This window comes from Cuculus canorus, chromosome 14 (genome assembly GCF_017976375.1).
Source record: "Cuculus canorus isolate bCucCan1 chromosome 14, bCucCan1.pri, whole genome shotgun sequence".
Lineage (NCBI taxonomy): Eukaryota > Metazoa > Chordata > Aves > Cuculiformes > Cuculidae > Cuculus > Cuculus canorus.
In genome coordinates, this window is record NC_071414.1 from 7,422,975 (window position 1) to 7,439,737 (window position 16,763).

Below are 16,763 nucleotides of genomic sequence, written 5' to 3' on the forward strand. Positions count from 1 at the left end.
TTTAGACTAGCTTGCAGAGCCTAAAGAACAATTAAGTCTCTCTGCGCTGCTGTTGGCTTTTCCCTTAGTCTTGTAATCAAATCAACATTTGGCAGCTATCTACTAACGCAAATATCCAGAAGCCTTACCTGCTCCATTCCCACCAGCATTTCAGGCATCGCCTCAAACTAGAGGTAGAGTTTTCAGCCTAGGCAATTATAGTAGTTCAACTACGCCTGTATCCCTTTGTCTGCTTTTGCCTGCAGAGAGCACATGGACTGGGAGAAGCAATAGCTCAGTTGACCTTTGAAACCAAAATGCTAATCCAAGCCCCATATCACGTGGGGCTTTCAATCCTGTTAAGCTTTTGGGTTATTCCCAGTGGTACCATTTAAGCAGCTCAGTATGAAACTAAATTTTCACTTCGTAACAAGCAGCATGAGCAAGTGTAGCCATTGTGGGTAAAATACATTCAAAGCACTCACACAGAGTCTTCAGCAGTTTTCCTTTCAACAGCTAACAGGAGGGGGGGCTCTAATTAGGTCAGCCCAGTTCAGGATGGTACCAGCTCTTCATTTCCCTTTAAAACTGAGTACAGCCCAGCTCTTGCTACATTACAGTGATGGGCAAGCAAAGAAATGTTTCCTTGATAATTTACATTTTCCCACTACAAAAAAGGGTATATTCCACAAGGTAAAAGTAACTTATTCCTGCAGTGAACACTTAAGTAAGTTGAGCTACCAGTACCAAGGTTCCAGTTTTTAATATGTATTTCTTGTGCACAAAACTGGAAAATCAAGTTAGATTGAAGTTCACATAAAGCAATCCCGTTAGCCTTTACTTCTGACCTGAGTCTGCTCTGCATTATTTATCTGTACTTGAAAGCTAAAATAACAGCTGACACTTCTCTAAGGCTAGTGTAATCATTTGCAGGAGTTCCCTGTTCATTTTGTTAATGGAAGCATGCTCTTGCTCCTCTGAAGAAGATATAAAATGACACTGGGAAAGCTATGTATTAGACTACAGAAGTGAAGGCTGTATGACAAAAGCATAAAGCCATCATAGAAGCACAATCTTATTGTGTCTACAGTGTTTTGCTTCCCTTTGTATATTTCCACCCTTTGCCTAAGTCCTGCTAACTTACTGCAGGACATGTTAAACACCAAAACTGACTTACAGATTAAAACATACCTTAACTCAGTGTCTCCATCACCACGCTTGGGTTTTGTTGAACCTTGTGTTAAGATTGACTTGGCCTAATCTCTCTTGACATGAAAAGCTCATGTACAAGTCGAAGAAAAAAGCACTAACAAAACACAATGAACTAATGAAGTCTTTCTTTGTTTGAGCACAACAGCTCTTCATCACATTAACATACGAAGTTATAAATAGCAATTTCACCTTTAATATCCCCATAAAATCAAAAAAGCACAAGCGTACAACTGTTAGCAACCGTACATCAAAGATGCCATCGTATCACAGCAACACTACTATAATAGCTGTAGGGAGATACGGCCTCCATTTTCAACTGTTAACAGCTTTTCACCACTCCTACCCCATTTTTTTTGCCGCTGCTGCTCACTGCATGGAGTTTGGTTTCAGGATTCATAGGAGCAACGCATTTGCAAGTGAGTCAGATTAATGCACACTTCCTCTACAACTTCCTTTCACCCCACATATATATTTCAGATAAAATAGCTTTATTTTTTTCTCCACAAGAAAATACAATTCCAGTGTTGAATTCTTGCAGCAACTTCCTTAGTAAGATACGCCTCTCAGCGCTTTAGGTTAACTGCTAAATTGAACACCAAGTTATTAATTCACATATCTGAAGTTGATACTCACCCTTGGTCTTCCGAATTTCACCTAATGCAGCAAATACACAAAGAAGACATGAACAGACAAGGCGTAACCATTGCTTTCATCAGACTCAAAATGGATTTTAGGCATCTCATTTTCTAGAAGGTATCAGTTCTCCACCTTTCTAAGGGGTACTACATTCCACATGCTGGTATTTGCGTACGCTGTCTCTGTAGGACCCACAAAACAGAGCTCCATAGTTAAGTTCTGATATTTACCTTCTATTTTTTTTTTTAAGAGACATCCACAGCACACCAGAAACAAAGGGAACTGTAGGCTTTAAATACCACTGGTCATCTTAAACAATTTCTGTAATATTGGAGCATACGTGATCTGTGAGGCAAGACTGACATTAGGCATTGTCATAGAGATTTAAGACTAGAATACAGAACTTCATATCTATTACACCATGTAATTTGATATTGTTTATTTCATTCATAAACCAGGGATAAAAAGCATATTTCATTTTAAATTCTTATTGTGCTAGAAAATTCTTTATTTTAGATGCAGTTAAACTGCTGCTTTCACCTTGCCGAAATCCAACACTGTACAATGAACACATACAGTAGGTAGCTTCACACCCAATTAAGACAAGTTAGACTGTTATTCCCCTTCATATAGCATTGATCAGTTCAAAAAGCTGGCAGCAAAGATATGACAATTTAAGAGTCCACTGAGCACAGCATTCATAAAAGAGACATTTCTCTCAAGACACTAATCTTAGCCAGATTATGCCAACATTGAGTTAAAAACAGTCAATTTGAGGTTAAACTGATAATCCTCTCCTGAAGGTTAACATCTGCAGTATCAAGCCCCAGGACTGAAACTAGCATGTCCCAAATACAGATCCTACTATGAACATTGAAAGTAACTGTACAGTCCAGTTTTATTGACATCGATACTCTATTATGTAGGCCTCAGAGGGGAAAAAACGGTCTCCTAGGCAGCTTTCTTGCTATGAGTATTAAAACCACCAACATTAGTATTGAAAACACTAATGGATTATTAATACATAATTAATAATACACTAGTATTAAACCAAACAGCAAAAATGAAAATAAAAGTCAACATAATATAAACACAAAAAGCATGGGATAAAAACAGCTTTTATTTGTCATCCTTATTGTCCAGTGCTTAGTGACCTCTTCTGAACTTAAGCCCTGTTCAAAACAAACTAAATAGCTTCAGCATAAAAGTAACTCCACCCAGTAAAACAAGAAATACTTCTCCTAGTATGACAACATAAATATGTTACCAAGAGTCTGGAACGCAGTTAACTGTGCCTTCTCAGCAAGGGTATAATCAAGTGCCGTTTTTCCAAAAATATGATTTCAGACCATTTCTCTGGTACTCCTATTAATTGGTTTTGTAGAAAGCATCGAAGTCCACTATGAACAAGCAGTCTTTTGAAGCCTTCTAGAGTACATTAAACTCTTGAGTTATTGCGATTTTTTTTTAATACCAAGTATAGATTAAATTCTGTTTTTATTACCTGCAATGGAAAAACATTACTAAGTTTGGGTTTCTCAGTATTGTGCCCACCATTTCAAGTAATTATTTGTCTTCAAGTAATTACGTGGAGTCGAGGAAGGGACTCAACTCCACATAACAGGCAAGCCAGAACTTCAGACCCTGGAACATACTGTACAACTGAGGTCTGGTTAAGATCTACACCCTCATGCACTCTCTTCTACTCTGCTTCCCTTTGTGCACCTCTGTGTTCTTGCCAGTTTTCCCTCCACTACATATTCATCTGAAGGTATTCTGCAGCTAACGAACCAGGGCTTAAAGCTCTGGCTGAGCCACTTCTCCCTCCACCACCAGTGCAGGCGACAAGGCCTACCACCTAAATAGCTGTGAAGAATAAGCTTTATGACAGAAAGGAATTTGTTGGCCATAGCTAGTATTAAAGCCAAGTTCACATCCTGTCAGATATGCAAACCAGCTGGTTCTCTGCAACCCACTCCCTCCTCTTCCACCCTCTCAAACACACTCAGTTGTGTAAGCTGACATACTTCCTGCTTCCATCAGGCTACACAAAACTAGGCTGGAAAGCACAATAGCTAACAGTACAGTGGAAGTGACCCATCCATGCAGCCTTCCAACATGTGCTGGAAAACACAGAGCAGATGCCCCTCTCCTTCCTTCCCCAAATGCAGCAGGCTAAGCAAGACTTGTGTAGCTGGGTTTAAATTCAGAGGTAGAAAGACATGGTTTCATCAATATCGAAGTTTACCTTCTTTAAGAGGAGTTTTTGGAGCAATATTTTCCTTGCTGTTATGCTGGAAAGCTTTAGAAGGATCAAAGCGTCTAATGCCCTGAATTTCGTTTAGCTGCTCCTGAAGGTCTCTGCTGGTTTGCTTTTCTTTTGCTAGCAATGCACGCAGTTTTGAAACATCCTGAAGAAAAAATAATATATGGATATGAGGTTAAGAACAGGGAAAGAGTCTGCTTGACTATTTAATGTAGAAGCCCTTCCTAATAGTGCTAAAAAATAGACATGCACAATTACTGGTTATGTTTAACAACAATCCTAAAACAAACAGGCAGGTGCAGAGAAAACAGCACCATAGTATGTTTGTATAACACCACTAATCATTACAGCAGCCTGAAACTTTCAGGTCCTCTGTACAGCAGACACTTTACTGAGTCCAGAACCTGCATAAAAGATGAAGAAAACAAGCAAGCTAAAAGCAAAGTAAGTTATTGGCACTGGTGATCCCTCTGTTCGTCATATGTTCAAACTGAAAATAAAACAAACACTCTTGATTTTTCTGGAGGCCTGTGGTTTGTTTGCATTTACCTCTTGAAAGGAGTTCAAGAACTAGAAAAAGCAAATAGTTTGCAGGATTAGTATAAGTATATAGAGCAGCAAAGCAATTAACAAAACGAATGATTTAGAGAGGTATAGCTTGATTCACAAACCTGCTTCAAGTGAGTATTTTCTTCCTTCAACTTCATAACATGTTTGATTTTTTGCTTCTGGTTCTGGTGACCAAGTAGTTTAGCATAAGCTTCACTTAATTTGTTCAACTCTTCTTGGGCTGCACCATGCTCATTTAGAAGTGCGTTCTTCTCTGCTTCAAATGCATCTAGTTGTTGCTGTAATACATATTGTATCTTTTAGAAATCTTTCCATTAAATATACTTTTAACTGGTTTGGAAATAGTAAGAACTGGCTCAAGGGACAGTAACTTAGGAGCCACTGCAGGATACTTGCCTTAGAACAGGAAACAGCATGCTTACTTATTAAGAGTAGAATTCGAGTCAGCAGCACAAGTATTAGGTGAAGAGATTACAACAAACATCTAGTTCACAACACACCTGAAAAGGCTTAGCTTTGTTGTGTAAATCTTCATAAAGACTACGCCAGGTCTTTATCTCTTCTTTTAAGCTACAAGTCTCATCTTCACATACTGTTTTCCTAAGAAGCAAGAAATGGAGTTTCATTATGTTCTTTGTTACCTCTCAGCACTTCCTCACAGTACTACTTTGAGCTGTAATATGCAGATTTAGTTTGAGAAAAATCACCTTGATCTTTCCATTTCAAGTTTCCTTTTCAGATCTTCAGTTTGCTCTTCCAGTTTAGTTATTTGTTCAAGGCAAGACCCCCTTGTTCTCTCCATTTCTGCTTCTTTCAGTGCAAGCTTAGTCTGGATTTCCAAAAGCATCCTGAGAAAATTATCATCCATCCTTCATGAACCTTTCATTTATTTATTTTTAAACTGCTGTAAATCTTAACACACAATTAACTGTGATGGAAAAGCTGTTACTAGAAGAACTGAAATAAAGACTTGCACAGCAGTAGTACACAATAAAAATAACATCAACACCAAGATGAAGATGTACGTCATTTTTAACTTCTCCTAGGAGGAAGCAAGCAGTGCTTTTCAATTTAGAACAAACCACGTTTCTTACTTTCAAGTGCTTAATGCCAGCAACTATTAGTGGAAGATGCTTTATTACTTAGACTTTGCATGCAGACTTTGCCTAAGCAGAAATGAGTCAAGACTGTTCACTGTGGATATACTCAAAGTTTCAAGAACTTAATGCATTGCCATCCTTCTCCAACCTCAGCTGTTTGTTATATCCCCTAGGTGCAGGCTAAGAATCCCTCCCCTGCCACACTTAACCAGCGAATCTAACTGGAAATCACTCTTGAGCTGCTTTCCTTTTAACAGCTCTAATGCTGTCAGGTGGCAACACCAAGCAGGTAGTGAGGAAAGAAAGGGCAACACCTTAAGTAGCACAGGTATTAAAGTAAGGTGAGTTAAGCTGTAATTGTCCTTTGGACAACCTTAATGTACTGGTTGTAGATAATCAAGACAGCAGAAGCACTACAGAACTTCACAGAGGCATTTTATAGAACAAAGAGCTGGTGAAGTAAAATATGCCCATTTAATTTTAGCCAAATAGGCACTTTCATTGTGGCTAAGCAAGTAATTTATCCATATACAATAGTTAAAAAAAAAGCTCAGCTTCCACTTCAGAAGCTAGCTAGGAACTACATTAAAACAAGCGCTGAAGAACATCGACCTTTAAGCTGCCATAAACCACCAAAACACATCCTCGGCTAGGGGTCCAAGATAAGTTCTCATATGTTACTACTTATCAGCTGATATGAAGCAGTGTGGTGCTTCATATCAGGTAGAGATATGACCTTTGTCTACCGCACTGCAGCGTTCTAAGTTATGGAGGGTTAATTGGCATCTGCTTGTGAGCAGAATTAGAGGTGACATTATTCAGAGTGGCAAAGAGTGAGCTCTGCATAAACTATTTGTCCGCCCACCTCCATGGATCTGATTTGTGGAACGGTCACTGTAACCGATACTTCTGATGAAGACAGTATTCCAACATAATTCAGCAAAGTTTTTTCCTTTTCCTACATGTTCCACACAAAAGGTACCAAAAGCAACTGGTCCAACAGAGTTTCCTAATGCATAGAAACCTCCTAAGTTTTGTCTGTCTATATATACAATCCTGTGCATTGGGAAAAGAACAAAACTTAAGCTTACAGCAAATACTGATAGTTTTTGTAGAGCACCATGCTAAGTTTTAGTTAAGAAGGCAAGCTTTAGCTGGCATTCTTCGGCTCAAAGTAAAGTTTGTCTAGTACCTTGCATATTCTTCTTTCGCTTTGTTTTTGGAGCATTCTGCCTCTTGAAGCAGCTGCAGATTATCCTGGCCTCTTTTTTTAAGGTTGGCAACTTCTTCTTGGAGAGAGGTATTCTCCAGTTTAAGACTACATATTTCTTCATCTGTTTTCTTCTTGTAGCTGGCATTAAAACACAAATGAGAAAAATCTTGTTACTTGAGAGAAAATAAAGATTAATGTGTTCAGGCCTTACAAAGAGCAGTACAAGCTCTTGCTATCAAGTATAAAACACATCATAATCTGGAGCTATGATATTGCTCTGGCCCTGATAGATCCCGAGTGAAAAAAAAAAACCACAACCATTTCATAAAGCCATAAGGAGTAACTCTACAAAGTCTGCAATACCGTTATTACCACGTTATGGTAGATACAGTAGGTCTTTTGTGTTTCATGTAGCTAAAGCTTATTTTAACCACCAAAAGGCCTGCTATCTGCAGCTCGCATTAGCAAATATTCCACTTGATCCTTCCTGCGTGCTTCACATACTTAGCAATAGGATAACTTCCTAAGTTGTTATACTATCCAATTATTAAGTAAAGAAACATCTGGAACAACTGTAGGAAAAGAACCTTGGTTCAGTACAAGTTTTGGGCCTAAACGAAGTCTTTTTGCAAGAGACTTCAGTGCAAAGAACATCATCACTACTCTCATTGAGACTAAAGAGTACTGCAGTATACTAATTAGTTACTCTTTGGAAGAAAAAAAACCCATTCCTTTTCCTGCACTAGATGCTGAGTACATTATTACACTTCATTAGTAGTGAAACATATCAATTGCTTAACGCCATATCAAGTACTCCATCACAAGAGCTTCTGCTCAAATACTGTACCAATGCTCATACACAGTGTTCAATACCAAGGCACATGAGTAAAAAGCGTTTTTCCTTGTAATCCTGGAGATAATCCCTGTCCCAGATTTGAAAAAAACTGCAGTACCTTGCAAGCTCAGCAACAGTCTGTCCAAGTTTACGCAGTGTATTGCTGTGCTCCTCCTCGACATGCAAAAGAGCATTGCTGTGCTTTTCATTCATTTGCTCCAACTCAGCGTTCTTCCTAAAACGAAAATTAAACCTAAGATAAAATATCTCTGAACACATTATCAAATGCTGTTACCAGTTACAGAAGACTTGCAGTGGCAGCAGTAAGTTCACTATGACAAACCAGTAACTTCTCTGGCACAGTTTCAAGTATTAGAACACAATCCTCATACCAGATTTAACTAAGCATTTCCCCTCCCCTTACTTTCCAATACAGCTACAGAATAGATTGAACATCTAAGAGTAAATTCCTACTATGTTCAAGGAAGAAACCACTTGCTTGAAAATCTTGACTAGTCATTGCCCTTCCCACGGCAGAAACATCCAATACAAGCACACAGCTCATCCTTCACAGCCATGTCATATTGCCACAGTACAGGCATTTCAAGCAAGTCTCAGTGCACTAATTAAACAGTTTCAATTTAAGAAAACATAAAACTGATTCAAGTCACTTAGCTGGATTAGATCCAATCACTACCAATAACCAACAACCAGCCAACAATAAGTGTAGATCTGTTCAGGTCTCTTTAAAACCTAAATTAGGCCCAGAAGCTTTGTTTTTACTACTCATTGCCTTCCAAAGCTTTAGAATGAGCAAGTTCATTTCACAAACCCTTTGAGCTTGACTTCCATCTGTGCAAGTTCAAGAGCTTGAGATTTTATTTGCTTCTCCAACTGCTTCACTATCTTTTCAGCCGTCTTCTCCTTAGCATGTAATTTATTCAGCTCTTGCATTGTATCATTAAGTTCTTCTTCAAGAAGATGTCTCTCACTTGTTACTTCCTCTTGTACCGCAAGTAATTTCTGGTGCATTGATGCAGATGACTCCTGCACACCAGAGTAGCACAGATGTTAAAACCACCAGTACTTTTCCAGACATTGAAAGCTTATTTGCAGTGATCACACTCTAAAGCACAAGGATGAAGTCAGACCTACAGGAAGAATCCATCATACCAGCTATGATTCTTATGAGCTGCTGGACCACATACAGTTCGTGCTGGCCAGCACCCACATGTACATCGCGCACATTAGACCACTAGAAATAAAACCATCTGATACATACCCAAAATCAAAACCTTCAATGCCAGTCATTGGTCTATTTTTAGACCAATTTGAAGTCCATACTTGCCTTCTCTTGCTGCAGCTGAGAGACCATCTCCTCATGTTTCTGAAGTAGTTTCTGACGTTCTTCTTTTTCTGAACTGTTCATCTTTTTCAGGTCTTCTATTTCTGCATTCATACTCAGGAATTTTCCTCTGCTCTCAGACAGCTGTTTCTCTGCATAGAGACATGGTCCATGTAATTCAAAATGCCCTTCTCTGTCTTCAAAGAAATACAACAGGTATTCTTTATAATACTTCTATTCTAGCTTTAAAGTGAGCTATGCAAGGGTAAAAAGAAAAACCAAGCAAGCCCAAACCAAAACCACATCTTAAAGCCATCTGCAAACTCCTCCAATGGACTGAAAGTGCACCATTCTAAAAATAACTTTAACAGCAGGAATATTTGGATCAAGCCTTCATCAGAACAGTGGTATAGCTTCTGGAAAAAAACTAAATGATTTCCCCAAAGCTTCTTCCACATAATATTAGCACACAGAAGCCAACTCGTACACAGAAACTATCAGCCTCAGATTGCCAGGTTGCTGATTTCAGGAAGAGGGAGAAGGTAACTGAAGAAAGATACCCTGGATAGTCTCGATACCTCAATGACCTTGTGCAGAAGCTGCTAACAGCTCATTGAGACAATATCATACTGTTTCTTAATGAGGAGTAAGGAACAAGTAGTTTTTATTCAGCTTTCAGATCAAACCAGCCTAAACTGACAGTTTAGTACAAACCTCTTTGAGATGCTTAAAGACACAGTGATCCCATACACTTAAACTGCCGATAGGCACTAACAATTACCTTTTTCTTGTTCAAGCGATTGACACCTTTCATTTAGTTCATTTATCAGTTTAGATGTTTCTTCCTCCTTTGTTTTAAGGGTATCCCTCAGGACCCCTATATCTTGGTCTTTCTTTATCATTGTGTCCTCCATCTCAGCAATATCTAGTTTGTATTTCTCAACTGTTTCTGCAACTCTGCTGTAAGAAAGAAGTGAGATATTTGTTATCACTAAGTGTTGTTCGTAAGCTTCTATTTTATACCAGAGAAATGCTTAAAACAGTTGATTTCCAACAAGAACACATGCTTCACCTGCTTTCCCAGGCAAGTTAGCACATCTTATAGTATGTTAATACAAAGTACTTAATCTTAACATTCATATTTTGTTCTAAAACAAACTAATACCATCCCATATAGAAGATATTAAGATTTAATTAAACAGAAATAGTCACTAAAATTGATTTACAGATGACTGCTACATCAAGTTCCTTTTTGAAGCTGAGCTTTGGCATGAACTAGACTTTACAAGAAGAGGCAGAATGCTAAGATACATGGCCAGTCAATGAGCCACCTCATAATGCGTAAATTGACAGCGGAGAACAGCAAACAAGTTACATTTGAATACTTGTGTATTATAGCCGTGTTCTGAATTAGGGACACATTACTAAGAGAAGTGGATAGCGTTTCCATCAGTTACGAAGCACCAGATTACTAAATTTTACAGTTAGACCAATGCTCACATGTACCTAATTCATTACAAGTCTTCAATGCAAACTGGAGTACTGCAAAATTCACTGATAGCCAAGACTGAGGCTTTTTCTTTCCTACTGTACGTGGTTTTAGAAGTAAGGGCTAAAAGTCAGTACTGTGAATACCTTATAGGAAATAGATTTAACTCATTTATGTACTAATAATCCAGGCTAAAACTACAATTTCAATACCCTAAATATTTAATTCCTCCACAGTATTGCTTAGCACAGAAGAGCACAGACATTCAGGAAGATAAAAAAATACCCTACCATTACTTACCATTTTATGAGAGAAAAAAAAATCCGATTTCTTTCTCCCCTGTATTTTACCACTGTTAAACAGAATTGTTGCCACGGTTCTACTTCAGCTATCATAAACAAAAGCTTAGTTTCACTTCAGCCAGTCCATTTCAAAACCAATGTGTTGTTACCTGAGCTCTGTGATATATTCAAGGAGTTTTTCAGGGTCAGACTTGTCTTCAGCTTTCTCTCTCTCCGTAGCAGACCTAAAACCAGCAAGTTATCACAATGGAAATGTTAAAATAGTTCAGACCTACTTTTAAGCTGTTTGTTTACAAACAAGCAAGCAGATTAAAAAAAAACATCAAATCACTACTTAGTAATAAAACCTACTTCTCTATTACAGTTCAGCTGCCCAACTTAGTGGCTCTAAAGATGATTCTACCCTCTTTTCTTATTTGTTCAATATACTTGTCTCATTTGCGGTAAAGAAGCTGAGCCACATGGTGTCACAAACAAGTATGCTCGAACAGCTGTATTAGGTAGACAAATTCATTGCCTCCCTCCGTGAATCTGCCTGCATCATTACCTCTGTGTATTTTAACTCATGTGTAAGCATCAAAATTCTGCACATAATTGAAGACTTGGATGTTAATTAAATGCAAAATACGTAAGGAGGATACTGCAATACCCATTATGCTGAACTGTGGCAAAAGATATATTTTAAGTTCATGCTTCTTAGATCATTATCCTGAGAAGCAGCCTATATCTTAGAGCACTGTTCCTTGGTGCAGCGAGTAATGTGATTTGGGCAGAAAACACATATTTGGAGCTCTGTTTCTACAATGAGCTGCTTCAGCCAAGACATTTTCCAGTTGCCCTGCTTCAGAAAATGTGGCTACTACAACACAACTCTGAAGGCACCACAGCTGCTCTCCGCTACACTTAGCTGGAGAACACACATGTTCATCAAATCTGTGTCAAATGCCTGGCTACTTAATTGGAATCTCAGCTCCCTGTCCAATGCTTTTGTATTCTTGCTTGTTCTTAACTTAATAGCCTGAAGGGCCAGATACTGAGGTGCCTCATCTACAAGAATGCCTTGCTACCAGAAAAACAACCACTGTTTTCTCAAGGTACTCACCTTCCCTCCCCATCTCATAGACAAGAAAAAACCCACCCATACCACAATGGAAGACAGAAGTCTGAGATAAGGTTTGACTTTTGGAAAAAGGCTGAATACACTCAAGGAACAATATTTCCCATGTTCATTTTACAGGAAAACAGCACTTCCTCAACTTAAATACATCAAAGCTATTCCAGGTCAAACACCAATACTTTTTTTCCCCCTTCTCAGTAGAGAGACAGCTTTCATTTTCCCTGAGATATGTGATTACTGTAAAGTATAAGTGTGTATTTAGAACTATTTAATATAATATCATCTAAGCCAATTGTCTTCCTGACTACTTACAGTTTTTCTTTTAACTGTGTTACTTTGCCTTCCGAATGCTCTAGATTCTTTTGCACTTCCTGCAGCTTCATTTCCATGTCTTCCTGCTTTGCAAGTACAGCCTTAAAACAAAGACAAATATTGACACCAAAATCAGATTTATAAAAACTTCCGTTGTCTAATACACAGTGGTAAACTGAAATAAATTTTTAACTGCAGTTTAATGATAGCTCTTGCTACTATGCCAGAAGTAAGTCAAAGTATCCCTCCCTAAAGAATCCAACCATCCACTAAAACAATCACTACCACCCAAAACCTACAAACACGTAAGAGCTTCAAACTACACCTTGGACTGGTTTTGAAATATTCTGACCAAGATATGGATATTATAACAGAGGTATTTCTAGGCTTTTTTACTTGACCTCATATTTCCTCTGCCAATCAACAGCAAAATGAATCTTAGTTTCATCTTTCTATGTCCGTTTCCACTCTACAGAAAATAGAAGGTGCCAAGTTAAGGACAGGAGCAAAGCATGACTTGCATTTCTGTTGTGAACCCTTCATCGACTGTTCCTGAACAGCCAGAATTATCATCCTGTATGGTTCAAGTGATCATACCTTCTCCTTAGCATCCCTCTGGTTTCTGAGCTTCATTAACTCCATGCATAGGCTGCTCATTTTCTTCTGCACACCATCTTCAGACAGCTTATTAGAAACAAATATAAAACCAATAAGCAGAACTCCTTCATGTGAATTATTATCACACAGTCCTTCAGAAGCATCACCCTCCCACCCACAACACTAAGCTCTACCTGCCCTTGAGATGGGTGATAGCACATCCCACTCTGTCTTCAGACAAAGGCACACAAGACTGCAAACCAGACAAGCTCTGTCCCTGTGCCAGCAAAGGGGCATGGCAATGTGAAAACAATTGCTGACCAGCACCAGACGTTTCCTCTTACCCAGGGAGCTTAACAGTAAAAGCAAAGCAAGTATTTGGGTGAATACCTTTGACTTGAGTACTTCATTGGTTCTTGTTAGCTCCAGAAGCTGTTTTTTTAGGCATGCAATATTTGCCAAAAGTGATGTTTTCTCCTTAACTGCTGCATTCAGTTTTGCTTCAGTCTTGGCAAAATCCTCATCCAGAGCCCGAAATTTTTTATCCTGCTCTCCACGCTCTCTCACTAATGCACGGATCTAAAACAAAAGAGGTATTTTCATTATTTCCCACATTTACTCTTCAAAAACGTCATTAGTTTATGCCTGTAGTTTTCTTGGAGAGGCTAACTATGCCAACTGAATTAAACTCCATTCAGAATACGCATATATGCAAATAGAAAGGACAGAACTGCTGGACACCAGAGCTAGGAACACAGAGCAACAGCTCCCCTCCATCAGGGGAAGCAAAACCTTAAGCCTTCCACACTTTAATGAGGGAATTAAATTAACAAAAAAACCCTTAAAAGCTGCAGTCTGAGGTTCCAGCCACTCACTTGGTGAATTCCTGCCAATGGTTCACTAACAAGGAACCCTACATACATATTACCTGTGGGTCCAAAGCAACTAAGTAAAGCTTATCTTTTTTTTTTTATGGACATGAGAAGCATTACAGGACTGCACTCAAAGTATTCATACCTCCTTCTCCAGTGCCTTCTGCTTCTTTTTCTCTTTCAATAGGATAAGATCTTTCTTATGCTTTGGAGTTCCATGAGCTGGCTTTTGAAAACAGATGTGTTAGAAATACTTAAACAGATCTCTACCTGTATCATAATTTAATAACACAGTTAAATATAACAGTGGATCCCTTCATATAGGCAATACTATTAAACACACACAAACCTGTCTCTCCCACACACAGAGGACAGAGAACTATCAGGTTTGTGTGGGTCTTACGATTACACTTGCTCATAACCACTACTACAGCAAGGAGATAAGGCAAGTTTAAAATATTAGCATCCCCTGGACTCCAGAGAAGCCAATTCCATCTCTTAACCACAGGTTTGTTTGCAAAAATTCATCCTACATCAGGAGTATTAATACACTAGATACTTAAGTCAAGGCTTTTTTTCTACTTTTTAGCCAGTACCTCTTCAAACTTCCATCCTTATATACTGCACTGTGAACGTATATAGACACCATCATCCTCTCTTTAGTTTTTTACCAAGATGTTTCTGCTGTGCCCTGTCCACCACAAAAAAGCAAAACCAGAAACATGATCCTCTTAAAAAGAGGCAGCCGTACCATAATTACATTGTGAGCAAGAAGTAAAAAGTCCCAACAATACCACCAAAGACAGCAAGCCAGTCTGTAGCCCCAAGTAATCATCACACAATCCCCACAGGCACTACAATTTCTCTTTTCCTTCTTAGTTACTAAGGAATATGAACACAATAATGTGTGTCCTAGTTTACTCAAGTGGTCCTAGTACAAAAGTTACAATCATATTGTCATACTATAAAAGAGCTACATGATTTCACTAGTCACAGCAAGGATTAGCAGTGCTACAGACACCACAGAAGAATCTTACTGTTGATCTGACAGATGCAAGCCTCCTTCCAGTTACAGGGGTAGGGGCACTCTTCTCACTGTTCAGATTTGTCTCATCTGCAGAAGAATGCAGAAAATAATGAAGGAAGAAGGTGTGCATGCACACAGAGAGAAAAATATAACTTAATTAGACAAAGTTAATTGACTTATTGGAAAAATGCCAACTGTTCATTAAGCTGTCTACTTTACAACCCAACACCACCTGTTCTCTTTATGTAATCAGTTAGTTCTAGATCACTTCTTTGCAACTTTTGGGATTACTTACTGTTCTGTTTCCTAACCCACGGACATGTTTCAGAAGACAGAGAACTTTTTGGTGCATCTGAAGATTTCATGCCATCCAATCCTTGCAGAGGCGGACATACTAGAAACGTGATTTTCAGAACCAAGAGTTATTGAAGTACATTAAAAGCTTCTCAGTTTGTATGACTTGAGGCTGGTAACACATCTAAGTTAAATCTACTTAAAAAAAAAAAAAAAAAACAAACCACCAAGAACAGTAATCTCAGTTCTCCTTATTCTCCCCACAAATATGTAAAAAAAAAAGAGGCACATACAGCAGGGAAAGAGTTGATTTATAACACCACTAGCAGAATTAGAAACAGCCATTTACACCTTCAATATTAACAAGCATGTTACTAGCAAGAGCAGTTCACTAACTTCCATAAAGGAAAAAAACCCAAATAGTTAAAGGATCTTACTGCTAAGTAATGAAAAAGCCAGTAGAAAGCGTTAAAGGATCAAAACTAAGTTTTCATCTTTTTATAAGCATTATCATCCAGTTCAGAAGAGACTACTTAGACATCAATTCTGAAGTTTACTTCCCAAGAACTGAAAAACAGTATTCTGTAAAAATAATAAAAGTCTCTTCAAAAAATTCAGCAGCTTTAGGGGAAACAGCAGACAGAACAGGATGGCTACAAATCCTTCATACAAATATCATGGAATATTTTGGGTTGGAAAGGACCCTAAAGCCCATCCAGTTCCAACCCCCTGCCACGGGGGGAGACACCCCACTGGCTCAGGCTGCCCAAGGCGCATCCGACCCGGCCTTGAACCCCTCCAGGGATGGTGCAGCCACAGCCTCTCTGGGCACCCTCTGTCACGGCCTCACCACTCTCATGGCGAAAAAATCCCTCGTCGGGCCCCGCGGCAGCGCGTTTAGGGCCCCTCCAAGCAGCCGGTCTGAAGCCCAGTAAGCGCTACCCAACTCTCCCTCCGCCCCGCCGGGCAGGCGGCCGCAGCACAGCCGCTCAGCTGCCGCCAGAGCCTCTCTTTCCCAGCCGATCCTGCTGGGGCCCGGCTGCCCCCGCTCCGCACCGCGTTAGCCGGCGGAGAACGGGCCGCGTGTTGTCCCCGCCTCACCCCCTATCACGTACTACCGCAACGCGACCCGACACTGGCTTCCCGCCCGGTCAATGCCGCCCGACGCGTACCGGAGCCGCGGGGGAGGCGGCAGCGCGGAGCGGCGGCCATGGCGGCATATGGGGCGCGGGGCGCGTTCAAAAGGACCAACAGGCACCGCCACCCCGGACCGGCCAATAAGCGCCCGAGCGGGGCCGAGCCAGCCAATAGCACCGTGCGGGGCCGGTCCAGCCAATGGCCTTGTCCCATGAGGGACCGGCTCAGCCAATGGTGACTCTCCATCCCGGCTCAGCCAATGGTGTCTCTCCATCCCGGCTCAGCCAATGACATCGACCCGAGCGACTCAGTGTATGGTATCGTCCTGTGCCGGCTCAGCGAATTGCCTCGCCTCGTCCCGGCTCACTTAATCGTTTGGTCCTGAGCTGTCTCAGCCAATGGTCTCGTCCCGTCCTGGCTCAGCCAATCACTTTGTCCCGTGCGGGGCAGGCTCAGCCAA

At 40.0% G+C, this 16,763-nt stretch overlaps 1 protein-coding gene across 4 annotated transcripts; it reads right to left on the reverse strand.

Moving 5' to 3' along the window:
• Positions 1 to 1,422: 1,422 nt before the first annotated feature.
• Positions 1,423 to 16,536, reverse strand: HMMR (hyaluronan mediated motility receptor). 4 transcript variants are annotated; one of them, XM_054080055.1, is made up of 18 exons: positions 16,339 to 16,536; positions 15,168 to 15,266; positions 14,883 to 14,959; positions 13,991 to 14,071; positions 13,364 to 13,552; positions 12,974 to 13,060; positions 12,377 to 12,477; positions 11,097 to 11,171; positions 9,938 to 10,113; positions 9,160 to 9,308; positions 8,644 to 8,858; positions 7,930 to 8,046; positions 6,956 to 7,114; positions 5,371 to 5,511; positions 5,164 to 5,263; positions 4,765 to 4,941; positions 4,076 to 4,238; positions 1,423 to 3,331 (listed from the first exon to the last, which is right to left on the reverse strand). In XM_054080055.1, exons 1-18 carry the CDS (start codon positions 16,514 to 16,516, stop codon positions 3,312 to 3,314), a joined length of 2,304 nt encoding a protein of 767 aa, XP_053936030.1. In that variant the 5' UTR covers positions 16,517 to 16,536; the 3' UTR covers positions 1,423 to 3,311. The 4 variants fall into 4 exon arrangements, with proteins under 4 accessions (XP_053936030.1, XP_053936029.1, XP_053936031.1 ...); XM_054080054.1 differs by having other exon boundaries at positions 1,472 to 3,331; positions 9,938 to 10,116; XM_054080056.1 differs by having other exon boundaries at positions 1,472 to 3,331; positions 9,938 to 10,116; positions 16,282 to 16,381.
• Between the last annotated feature and the right edge of the window lie 227 nt (positions 16,537 to 16,763).

Bases quoted from the DNA above. Each gene is read 5' to 3' on its own strand.
- HMMR (XM_054080054.1), bottom strand. From the start codon at position 16,516: ATGGGACAAGGCCATTGGCTGGACCGGCCCCGCACGGTGCTATTGGCT. The intron at 11,172-12,376 runs GTAAGTAGTCAG...TGCTGGTTTTAG, and splicing joins ACACAGTTAAAAGAAAAACT to GTCTGCTACGGAGAGAGAGA. The intron at 7,115-7,929 runs GTACTGCAGTTT...TTTTAATGCCAG, and splicing joins ACTGTTGCTGAGCTTGCAAG to CTACAAGAAGAAAACAGATG.